Source organism: Peromyscus leucopus, chromosome 18 (assembly GCF_004664715.2).
Source record: "Peromyscus leucopus breed LL Stock chromosome 18, UCI_PerLeu_2.1, whole genome shotgun sequence".
Lineage (NCBI taxonomy): Eukaryota > Metazoa > Chordata > Mammalia > Rodentia > Cricetidae > Peromyscus > Peromyscus leucopus.
The window spans coordinates 35568391-35580869 of NC_051078.1; the positions used below are offsets into that span (position 1 = coordinate 35568391).

The 12479-nt window shown below is 42.0% G+C and overlaps 1 protein-coding gene across 1 annotated transcript in view; it reads left to right on the plus strand.

Annotated features, from left to right (window-relative positions):
• Vezt (vezatin, adherens junctions transmembrane protein) overlaps positions 1-12479 on the plus strand; it is a 68619-nt gene that overhangs the window by 16985 nt on the left and 39155 nt on the right. The window contains 1 exon segment of the mRNA XM_028880247.2: positions 11620-11754. Coding sequence (XP_028736080.1) covers positions 11620-11754 — 135 coding nt within the window.

The following is a 12479-nucleotide window of genomic DNA, read 5'->3' on the forward strand; positions in this document are numbered from 1 at the left end:
CCCACCCCTGCCAGTGAGATATATTGCCATATTGGTTTTTTGTTGTGTTTAGACTGATTTGATTTCGACATATATGAAAGTTCCGCCTACATGTATGTCTGTGCTCCATGCATGTCCGGTGCCCATAGAAGTCAGAAGGCAGCTTGTGAACCACCGTGTGGGTGTTTTGAACCAAACCCAGGTCCTCTGTGAGAGCAGCCAGTGCTCTTAACCACCGAGCCGTCTCTCCAGCCCGTTGTCCATACCTGTGTCCCAGCGTTAGTATTCTTAATTCTTGAATCTGTGTGTTCAGTAGGCTAAGTCTCCTAACAGCTAGTACTTAAGACTGTAAGTTACCTTGACTGTTACTCAGGCATCCCCCACCTCCTCCCCAGCCCTTGGATTTCCTAGTCAGGATCTCCCTGTGGAGCCAAGCTGGCCCTGATCCAGATCCTCGCCCGTCTCAGGAGTGCTGGTGATGTGATCATGTACCGTTTCCTCCTCTGACTTGTTTTACCACCATTCATGTTTCAGTAAACAGCACCATCAAACTGTGGAAGCCAGAAATGCAGGTACCATCCATGTTTCTCTAGTGCCAGTCACCTTCAGTCACGGCCGACCCTGACCTGATCCTCCTGTTCTGTTTGGGGATTCCAAGTGTTGGGACTACAGGCGTGGGCCACTATTGAGTTTTACTCTGATTTAAACTTCTACTAAATGCTCCCACAAATGTATTCCACAGTCTACTGCACCCAACAATGGGAGGCTGGCTAAGTGATGACACAGGAATTGGGACTGTGTGAGAAATGAGTAGAAAATCATTCCTAATGTAGGAAGATCTCCACAGTGTAGTTCGTGAAGAAAGCCAGGTGCGGAAAAATAAATAAAGTACACTTCCATTCTGTGTAAACATTTCAAAAGCCATCCACACATTACATAAACACACACTACATTTTGAGGAAAGGCTCCCAAGTTAAAGAATGTGTATTCCCTTTTGAAAGAAAAAGGCTAAGTACTAAGGGCTGGCTAAACAAAGTTATTTCTCATTTTATTTCTTTCAGTTAGATTTTTAATTTAAAAATAGCAAAGCACTAAAAAAGAAATCTGTGAGGATAAGCTTGGTTTCCTTTTATAGACCAAGTAGGTTACCTTTTTGTTATATAGCCACAGAAAGGAGTTAGCAGTAGAAGACAACCAGAGTTACAGAAGTAGCTGATACCCAGTATGTTTTAAGGAACATTTGGCTAGTGCTGAATGAGGAACTGGCTGCTGATCTTTCTGCAGGGATGTCGTTAGCAGTCAGTCATTGGTATCCCAAGATAAAACAGAGGCTACCGAGGTCAGACTTGGCATTGTAACACAGCGGGCTGTTCCTTAGCTGTAAGACTGCGCAGACAGAGCCACTGGCCATTCGCCTAATGAAGCGACCTCTGGACTTAGAACTGGGAGTTGTGACTCAAGGGTGTTGATGTAACCAACCGTCTTATTAAATAAGAAACACAGAACCAATGTAAAAGAGAAAGCCGAGAGGTCAGAGCTCAGAGCTAAAATCTCACCCTTCCTCCTGCGGTGTCCCAGCTTCCCGAAAGAGAGCTATATCCTGTCTGTCCGTCTATTTAAAGTATTTTGTTCTGCCTTCTCATTGGTTGTAAACCCAAACACATGACTGCCTCATCACTGTCTGTATGTACAGCCCCCCAGGTCTTAAAGGCATATGTCTCCAATGCTGACTGTATCCCTGAACACACAGAGATCTATGGGATTAAAGGCATGTGCCACCACCGCCACACTCTTGCTATGGCTCTAATAGCTCTGACCCCCGGGTAACTTTATTTATTAACATACAATCAAAATCACATTTCAGTACAATTAGAATACCACCACACAAGGGAGCATTGCAAAACTCTGGACAATAGTAAAAGTTCCTGAATGCTTAATAACCAAAAGTTAACTAAAATAAATATGTAATGAATCCAAGGTGTCTCTATCAGCGTTTTCCCAGACTGTATCATGCAGCTTCACCACAGCCTTGTTTCTGGTTTTTGGTTTTTCAAGACAGGGTTTCTCTATGAAACAGCTCTGGCTGTCCTGAAACTTGCTCTGTAGATCAGGCTGGCCTTGAACTCCTAGAGATTCACCTGCCTCTGCCTCGCTCCCAAGCACTGGGATTGAAGGCGTGTGCCCCCGAGCCTGGCTAACAGCCTTGTTTCTGTCCACTCGGCCTGTGCACTTTGTACGGCACATGCCGTCACCCCACAGTGCCAGCACTGGCTGAAATGCCTCCATTAGCTTTCTGCTCTTTTGTGCTGTGAATTACACTTTCCTACAAAGCTTCTGCTCCTGTGGAAATGTAGTAGTTTAACAAGGGGCAGGGGACTCTGAATGTTTTCTTAGAATCATTCCTCAGCATGAAAGTATTAATATATTTTGGATTGTATTTTTAGAGGGTTTGATTTTAAAAATTGTGGTTGGTTTAGAGTTTAAATTGCTGATTAGGGTTTTTTTTTAAAAAAAAATAATGTTAAATGAATTTGACTTGATATTAGGACAGAATTACCAAATTTTTCTGAAATGGCCTGCAATACATACTTCTGCCACTTTGCACTATATATTTATGTGAAACAGCATTCTCAGCATGGATGATAGTAAAATCAAAATATCAATCAACTCTGAAAAATGTTGAAGATGCTGTACGTGTCCTCAGTATCAAATAGTCATCCATGATTTCATTCTGTATAAGCAAGAACTTCTATCTCATTCACACACACACATTTACTTAAAACTTTTATTAAGGGCTGGAGAGGTGGCTCAGAGGTTAAGAACACTGACTGTTCTTCCAGAGGTCCTGAGTTCAATTCCCAGCACCCATATGGTGGCTCACAACCATCTGTAATGAGATCTGGCGCCCTCTTCTGTATACATAATAAATAAATAAATCTTAAAAAAAAAAAACTTTTATTAAATGGTAAAATTATGTCTACTAATAACTTGTTAAAATAAATTTATGGCTTATTATCAGCAAAACATTTGATTTACTTATCCTTTTTATAACTGTCTACCAATACTGTATAAACTTTATCAGGCGAGAATGGGACACAAGTGGAGAAAGGTTTTGTTTTGTTGTTGTTTTGGTTTTTTCGAGACAGGGTTTCTCTGTGTAGTCTTGGCTATCCTGGAACTCACTCTGTAGACCAGGCTGGCCTCGAACTCATAGAGATCCACCTGCCTCTGCCTCCTGAGTGCTGGGATTAAAGGCGTGTACTCCCACCACCTGATGGAAAAAGTTTTAATGAGCCCTGACCAATCAGTACAGTTGTGGAGGACTGGTTCCATGAAGCCTTCTGTCCTGACCGTGGATAGCAAAGTCAGCAGACGCTCAAGTCCCTTATACAAAATGAGATAGTGTTTCCGTGTACCTTGTACACATCCTCCAGTATACTTGATACCTTGTCTAGATACTTAGGTACCGAATATAATGTAATGCTGTATAGCTGTCCTGTACTGTTTCCAGAATGATGACAAAAAAAAAGTCTTAACAGTGTTGTAAGCAGATGCCAGATTTGTTTTCCTTTCTTCCCAATGTTGTTTCAATCCACAAGACTGAAACCTTTGGCTCCAAAGAGCTGAGTGCATCGCCCCTGATGGTGTTTCTGGAGGAAACTTGTGTAGCTGGAGGAAATCACCCAGGAAGGAGCCATTTCTGAAGGAGGCAAGGCTGACTTACATTCCCGCCTTCCCTAGTTTATACCTGTGCCCCAGTGAGTCAGCGACACATTTCTTATCTTGATACCCCAACAGCAGTCTTCCGATACAGAAATAGTTTTGTTAGCAATCCAGAATTCACTTAAATTATATGAAGTTCAAGTAGAAATCATCTACTAGTCCTTTGGCTCAGCTAGAATTGTTGCAGGTCTTAACTTTTGAAGTTCAATGAGGGTATGACACCATTCTGTAAAGAAATACACCTTCTTGCTGCCCATGGTAGTGCACACCTGTAATCCTAGCACTCAGAAAACTTCAAATATAAGGCCATCTACTAAGAGACACTGTTCCAGCAACAGGGTTTCCTCCCCATTTCTGTCCTTGGTAGGTTTTTGGATATGGCATGCCATTGGGTCCATGATGGGAGTCCGCAATATTGCAAGACTTATGATATGGAAATGTCATTATAATGAGGGGAAAGACCATTATCAGTTCCTCTAGGCCGTGTTGATTTCGGCCAGTGTGTTGGCCCTTCTGTAATCCAGCCCTTCAGTTGTCTCAACCTCCAACCAATTTGTGAGTGCTTTAATGAGTTGTTTGGGCTTACCGGAGACATTGGGGTAGGACCTCATGTCTGAATGAGGGGCACAACGATGGGGGACAGCATGAAGTACCCTGAGGATAAGACCTGAACGAGCCATTTTCTTTAACTTTTTGTTCAGCAAAAAGTTTGGGGTTTCTTGTCTGTTTTTATTTTTCTTACAAAAATATGCTTCGGCCACAAAAAAAAAAAAAAAAAAAAAAAAAAATTCTTAAGCACAACCCAAGACTTGTGGCTATTTTTCACTTAGCAGAATTCTTCCTGGCGCTCTGCTGTGTGTGTGCTGTCTGCTAGGATTTACAGGAATAGTGAACCACAGGATTTCCTGGGGAGGAGCGCTCACTCCCACATGCTGTGTCTAAGCTTTCCTTCTGGCCACACTGGTTCTCTCCAAGACTTCAGGGTCAGATTCGGAGTCCGGTGTTAATGCTTTCTCCTCAAAAAACAGCCGCGGCATTGGTGGTTCTGTTTTGCTTGCACCAGGGGAAAGAGTTTTGATAGAGCAAACCATCTGCTCTCCCTCCACACTTCCTTTCCAAAGTTACCTTCAATGTGTAAAAATGCTCATTATAGGAAAAAGAGATCTTTCCATAGATTTAATTGGTTCTTAGACCTCATGGCCCAAGACCTCTAAATAATAATAGTGGTTAGGACAGTTGCTGTGGGAACTGTACCTTGTCATAAAAGAAAAAAAATGCATTTTATATTGAAGGATAAAGTGTGATGCTGACAATTTTCATCCTTTTCATGCTTATACAGCTCACCAGTAAGATTTTATGTTCTATGCTAAGGCCAACCTTTTTTTTTTGGGGGGGGGGGTTCTCGAGACAGGGTTTCTCTGTGTAGCTTTGCGCCTTTCCTGGAACTCGCTTTGGAGACCAGGCTGGCCTCGAACTCACAGAGATCCACCTGCCTCTGCATCCCGAGTGCTGGGATTAAAGGTGTGCGCCACGCCACCGCCCACCCGGCAAGGCCAACCTTTTCGAGGGTAAACTATCACTTGTCAAATTTTGTCATGACCATTTGTCTTTTCCATAAGTATTAGAAAAGACTTAAAATACTTCTTGCTTTTCAGTTAACATCTATTTAAAGCTTACTTTTCTTTATATACTTCATTCAGTAGATAGCAAAACAAATGGGGAAGAAAACAACTACCAACAAAACGAGGCGCAATACATTGAGTGCAAAAAACAGATAAAAGATGCCCTTGTTGGCTGGAGAGATGGCTGTGTGGTTCAGAACTGGTTCATCTTCCAGAGAGCCCAGGTTTAACGCCCAACACAACTGTCTAGAACTCCACTTCTACAGGATCCAACGCCTTCTTCTGGCTTTCATGGGCACTGCAGACATGTGATACACACACATACCTGCAGACAAAACACTCACACACATAAAATAAAAAGAAACCTTTTAAAAACATTCCACAGTCTTCTACTATTCAAATTACAGAAGGAAGTTACCAATGCATCAATATTTTTACTTGGACTTTTTTATTTAAATACATTGCTTACATTATTACTCCTAAAGAGTTTATTGCTGTTTTTAAGTAAAACAAATGCTTTAATTTTTCACTTCTAATTTCTGATGTGATAAATGCCAATAAACAGCTATATAAACAGAAGATAGTCTTTGGGCTTTTCAGTTTTTAAAACTATAAAGATCCTTTTGTTTGATGAGGGGGTAAATTGTTTGTTTGGAGTTTCTTTGAAACAGGGCCTCATATAGTGCAGGCTAGCATCAAACTTGCTGTGTTGCTAAGGCTAGCCTGGAACTCAGGATCCTCCAGCCTCTACCTCCCAAGTGCTAGGATTATAGGCTTGTACCAGTGTTTGGCTTCAAAGGGTCTTGACTTTGAGATCCACTGATGAGGATGTGGTTTCCTGAGAGCTATCAAATAATATCTAGATTATTTAGCAGTTTAAGGGGAAAAAAAGCACGTTAGCCCCAAACATTTTTTAAAGAATCGATGTAATGTAGAGCTGGAGGGCTCAGTGGTTGAGAGTCCTTACTTTCCTTGCAGAGGACCTGGGTTGGTTCCCAGCACCCAGGTAGTGGCTTACAATCACTGTACCTTCACTTCCAGGGATCCAGGGTCCTTTCTGGTGTCTGTGGGCTTCTGCACTCAGGTGGTACATATAAACTCACAGAAGCACACACTTACCCACATAAATTAGAAAATACATAGTTTGAAAAATTAATGTAAAATATCATTGCACTAAAATTTTCATCTGTGTTCTTAAAACATGTTTATGTGCTGCAAGGTCTGCCTTGGTCACTTCATCTTGGTAACATTTGGTTAAACCAAAAAAAAATGTTGGTTTTTAATTGTGTGTTGTTGCTTAAATTTTAAATTTTCTTTTGGCTGAAAAGGTATTAAAGCATAAAAGCAACAATAAGCCACAATCCAGAATGCTATGATAAAGAATAGCGCTTTGGTGTTCATGCAGGGTCTGGGTTTGTATGTGTGAGGAAGTGGTACAATTTGCACTGCCAATCACAAGTAGAAAACTGCAGAAATGAAATGTAGAATCGGAGACTTGAGAAATTCCATTTATGGTTGCGTCCCCACCCCCAAGCCTCCTCTCAGAAGAGTCCCTGGTTCCACTGGAGGCTATGATTGGAGAAGGAGGCAGTAAATTAAGGTTGTTGGGTCAGATTCACCCCACCTCAATTTCTGTGATGGCTGCTGTGCAAAGAATGGTTTCCGTTTCCCCTTGTAAATTATCAGAGAAAATATCAAAATGATTCTACTGTGTAACATGAAGCTGACTGGAATTCCGTACTACACTGGGTATAAAGTTTTACTGGGTCGTAAGCACACTTGGGGTTCATGTGCTAGTTGTCTCTGACTGCTTGTCTTCTGCAGCAGTGGACTTGATTCTTCTAGCAGAGACCATGTGGCCTGCAAAGCTTGAGTAACTTCACTTTGATCCATCCTATTTATTATTCTCCCCCCTAGGAGTTCCTGTGAAGAGAGGGTTCTAAAAGCAAGTTTGGGGTTTGGGGTTTGGGTTTTGTTTTTTTAGTATGTAAACTTTTCAGAAGGTTGAGCCAAACCAATGAGCTAATGTTCTTTTGCCACCCTAAAGGCAGAACAGGGTAGGGCTCAAGGTTCAACTTGAAAATACAGATTGAATAATTCTAGGCATTATTTCAGTAAACGTGATAGGTGGTTTTAAAATGAACCATTTGGAAGCTGGGGGTTAGCTCAGTTGATACAGTGCTTGCTTCACACAAAGCCCTGGGTTCTGTTCCCAGCACACACAAACTACCAGAAACAGCAGGAGGGTCAAAAGACCAAGGTCTTTCTTGTCTCTATAGCAAATCCAGGCCAGGCTGGGCTACAGGAGACCCTGTCTCCAAAACCAGCAATCCTGCAAAGCCAGGTAACAATTGGAAGCTAAATGTAATGGCCCATGCTCATAACCCTAGCACTGGGGAGGCCAAGGCAAGAAGATGGTGAGTTCTGGGCCTGCCAGCTAGTGCTATAATAGAAAGCCCCTGTCTCAGAGAAAATTAACCTGTGTGCTATCAGAAACTTAAAAATTAAATAGAGATAAGGAACATTTTTCCTTATACTGTTTAGAGTATTTTTCTTAAAATGAAATTAAAAGGAAGGCATTTGTCTCATATATCTGGTCTCTTGCACTGAATTTCATCAAATAGGTAACTCAAGGCTATAGTCCCCCAAAACCTGAGTCTAAGTTAGGTGTCTCTCCTGTTTCCATAACATTCTCATATGTTCCTGTGTGGAGGCCCACAAAGGTTTCCTAGTGAGATCTGAGCTTGCCTTTACTCAGCAGGGCTGCATTAGAGGATGGCTTGACTACATGCACGGTTACCAGGTGATTGGAAGGGTCTGCACTTGGCTGTGCTAGGGGAGGTCTTTGGCTCCACTCCTTGGCATTCCTATAAATAGCCCTTTAGAAGAGACAGGGGGCTGGTGGATAATGATCCAGGCCCTCCCGAGGCTATCCTGTGTTTATATCTGTCTCTCTCCCCTCTATATTTCTATCTAATGTCTCTTATCCCTCACTCCTCAAGAGTACCTTGGGGAAAAAGTGGGAACTGGTCTCCTACATTCCTGTAATTGTCTATTTTCTCTGGAAAAAGCTATATGTAAGCTTCTTTGGTGTTTTCTTCATTTAGACCAATAGATCTCAACCTTCCTATTGCTGAGACCCTTTAATACAGTTCCATAGATCTCAACCTTCCTATTGCTGAGATCCTTTAATACAGTTCCTCACGTTGTGGTGACCCCAACAATAAAATTATTTCCATTACTACTTCATAACTGTAATTTTGCTACTGTTATGAATCGTAATGTAAATAGCTGTGTTTTCTGATGGCCTTAGGTTTTTTCACAAGGGTCATTTGACCTACAGGTTGTGACCCACTTATTTAGACAGCTCAGGGGTTTCTCAGTATTCATTTACTGTAATGTTTCATAGTGCTGGCTTTGTAGTCAAATTATTTATTCAGTACCATTTCTCTGGCTGAGTGAATCTCTTGTCACCAGGAAAGAGTAACACTAACAGTGAGGACGCCCCTTAGAACTTAGGGTGAGATGGTACAAGTCAAATACTTGAGATTTTGCCACAAAAGTTAGCTCTGTCTCAGTTGTCTGTTCCAAACACGAGTCACTTACACCCAGCCCAAGCAAAACATTCCCTGGAGTCCCTGCATGTACCTGATGTATATGTGACGGTAACAGGCACTGTCACAGAGGATTTCCCCCGAACTTGACGTTTTCTGGTTATGCCAATTCTATGCAGACCCTCCACTAGCCACAGCCAGGAGCTCCAGTGAATAAAACTTAGCCCCTTCCCTCAGCCCCTGTAATCAGTGGCCTTTGGGCTTTAAAACCCTTCCTTACTCCAACCCTCTTGAGTATGTCCACCATGGCACATGAGCACCCCAGATTTCAGCCCTCTGAGTGTGTCTGTCATGGCACATGAGCACCCCAGATTGCAGTCCTTTGCTATTTCTAAATAAACTAGATATTTTTGGAGAGTCAGTTTCTTTCTTGCCTTAGTTTGGCCGCTCTATTTTATAACCGTTTCTAACACAGATTTTCTAAGAGATTTTGGTGTTCTTGTTTTTTAAGATTTGGGTATTTCACTGAATGGAATCAAGGCTTTAAAAAAAGATTTGTTTATTTTGTAAGTATGGGTGTTTTATATGGATATCTGTTTACCAAGTGCATCCCTGGTGCCTGTGAAGGTCAGCAAAGGATATCCGATCTCCAAGACCTGGAGTTAGTTATGGACAGTTGTAAGCTGCCATGGTGGATGCTGGGTCCTCTGTAAGAACTCAAGTGCTCTGAACTGCTGAGCATCTCTCTACCCCCTCAAAGTTTGTTTGTTTCTTCATTTCACTTTATATATATGAATGTTTTGCATGTATTCATGTATGTGACTGTTGGATTCCCTCACACTGGGGTTACACATGGTTGTTAACCATATGGGTTCTGGAAATCAAACCCAGGTCCTCTGCAAGAGCAGTAAGTACTCTTAACCATTGAGCCATCTAACGCCTTATTTTTTTTTTTAACATATTACCCAATTTTTACTTTAGAAAAGTTGGAAGGTTAAAATTAACTTTTGCTACTGATCCACAGTAAGTTTCTCAATACATTTTCATCTAATAGGATGTTTCTGCTTAATGGAATTGGGGTGACTTGCTGTTGTGTGACAAGACTTTTTCTGGGGAGATGCTACACTGGTCTGTTGTAGGCTCCCTCAGACCAAAGTACAGACACCACCCAAGTCCAAGTTGGTGACCCAGTGAGTTTTATGGGGTTACTTACAGGAGTAGGGGTCAGGGGTTGTTTACAGGAGTAGGGGTGAGGAGTTACTCACAGGAGTAGAAAGGACTCACAGACAGCTGCACCACCAAAGCCCACCCCAGCAGGGGTGACAGCTCCCAAACGCGGGAACCTGGAGCACACTGCACAGCCTGCAGGCGGCTCAGCAGGTTGGAGCTGTGCTCCCCAGTGCCTCAGGTGGTCTAAACCTCTCCCAGACATCTTGCGGGGTATCAGCTTCTCCCACAGTCTGGTCCCAGGGTGTTCTTTACAGCTTTGCTCATCTGGAAGTCTTCTTTGCAGCTCAGCTTTTCTTGAGGAGTAGCCGCTTTTAATGCTTTCTCTGGCAGGGAGGGCCCTGTGAATTTGGTCAGTTTCAGAACTTCCTGAAGGTATTTTGAGTTGTTTACCTCCCTGCTTAAAGGGCTTCCCTGCAGGGTAGGGATGTTTCAGTCTTAGAGGAAACTGATAACAACCCTTGGGGCCAGGCCAGGGGTCTGTTCCTTAACCTATACCCTTTGCATATAACTTACAAAAAGGTACATGCCAGGCACTGCTCCAAGTCTTCCCAGGTTTGGTTTGGTTTGGTTTTTGAGACAAAGTCTCACTGTGCAGACCAGGCTAGCTTAAAACGCCACGTGCCTCCTCCGCTTCCCAAGCAATGAGAGTAAAGGCGTATATCACCACGTTGAGACCTCTGCATTAAATGGAAGCTTCTTGTCTTAGGTGAGACAGCGGAGCATCCATGGTTTGTAAATTGCCACAGATGACTTAGCTAGGGACAGAGTTAGAATGTGATGAACCTAAATTTTGCTCCCGGAGTTGATTTGATTTTTTGATTTGTCTGTTGTGAGACAGGGTCTTAACAAGTAGATTGCCTCTCCTCCTCCCTCCTTCTGGGAATGGAGGGTGTGATATCACTCCCATGGCAGGTTGTTTGTGTTCTTACCACTGTGATCTCATGCTTATTTTAAACCAGCCTCTCTCGGAGCTTCATTCTCTAACGTGTGAGGGATAGCTTTCCTAAGGTCACTTGAGTCCGTTGTAGTGTCAAGCACGATATGTAATGTGCATATTAGTACTAAATAAAGTAATAAGAGTGTTATGTATAACATTACACATAGAATTATAATGGCTATATTTAATTCCTGGCTTTAAATAATAACTGTTTCCCTCTAGGGCCTCTTAGTTATCAATAACCAGCACTGCCTGTTTTGGAATGTTCTACTTAAAGACAACAAAAATTTGGATTTAAAAATTGCTTAAATCTATTTATAATTTTGAGTTCATTTTTCTTGCTAGTGTTCACTCAAAAAAATGTGTGTCTGTTTAGAGCTTTTCCTTTTTGGGTCTTTTTGTTGCATGTTGGTTGATTTGTTGGTGTTTGATGGCATTTTACATTTCAGTTTTCATAAGAGAAGCCATAAGAAGTGTGACATGAGCTGATATTCAGGTGTGACTCTGAATTTGATCCTAAAACTTTTGAAACATGAGTGATCTTGAAATTTGCTTCATTTCCTATTTCTTTCAGAATTCTCCACTGTACCAGTACTTACAGGATTTGGGACACACAGATTTTGAAATATGTTCTTCTTTGCCACCAAAAACAGAAAAATGCTTGCCAACAGAGGAACCTCAGAAACCTCCCACCAGAGTCCTACCAAAAGTAAGAAAGTGTGCTCAATTTCTATGGCTTACTCTTTTGTTCTGTGCCTCGTTGGTTACGTGAACTATCCTTGAGGGCCAGAGATGTAGCTCAGTGGTTACAGTGATTGCTTAGCATGCACAAGGCCTTGAGTTCACTTCCTACTCACACTAGTAAGACTTAGTTCACTGATGGCATACAACTGTCAAAGATAAACTTCAGGCCTTACTGCTCCCCTGGGATTTTTGTGCGTGATTTATATGAGCTGAGCAAACAAAAATGATTTGAGGATTAACGTATCTTACTTTAAATATTGAAATTATCTGATGAGGACCACAGAAATGTACTAAAACCTTAGTTAGAACATTGCCAGTGATAGTGTTAGTTCATTAGATTGGGTTTTTGTTTGTTTGTTTGTTTGGTTTTTTTTTTTTTTTTTTTTTTTTTTTTTTTTTGTGGTGTTTTTTGCTTTTTTCGAGACAGGGTTTCGCTGTGTAGCTTTGCGCCTTTCCTGGAACTCGCTTTGGAGCCCAGGCTGGTCTCGAACTCACAGAGATCCGCCTGCCTCTGCCTCCCGAGTGCTGGGATTAAAGGCGTGTGCCACCACTGCCTGGCTGTTGTTTTTTTGTTGTTGTTGTTTTTGTTTTTGTTTTTTTAATTATTTTTTTCTACACTGGCAACTTGGAAGGGTCAGTTCTCTCCTTCCACTGTGGGTTCTGGCGACCGAACTCAGGCGGTCCAGCTTG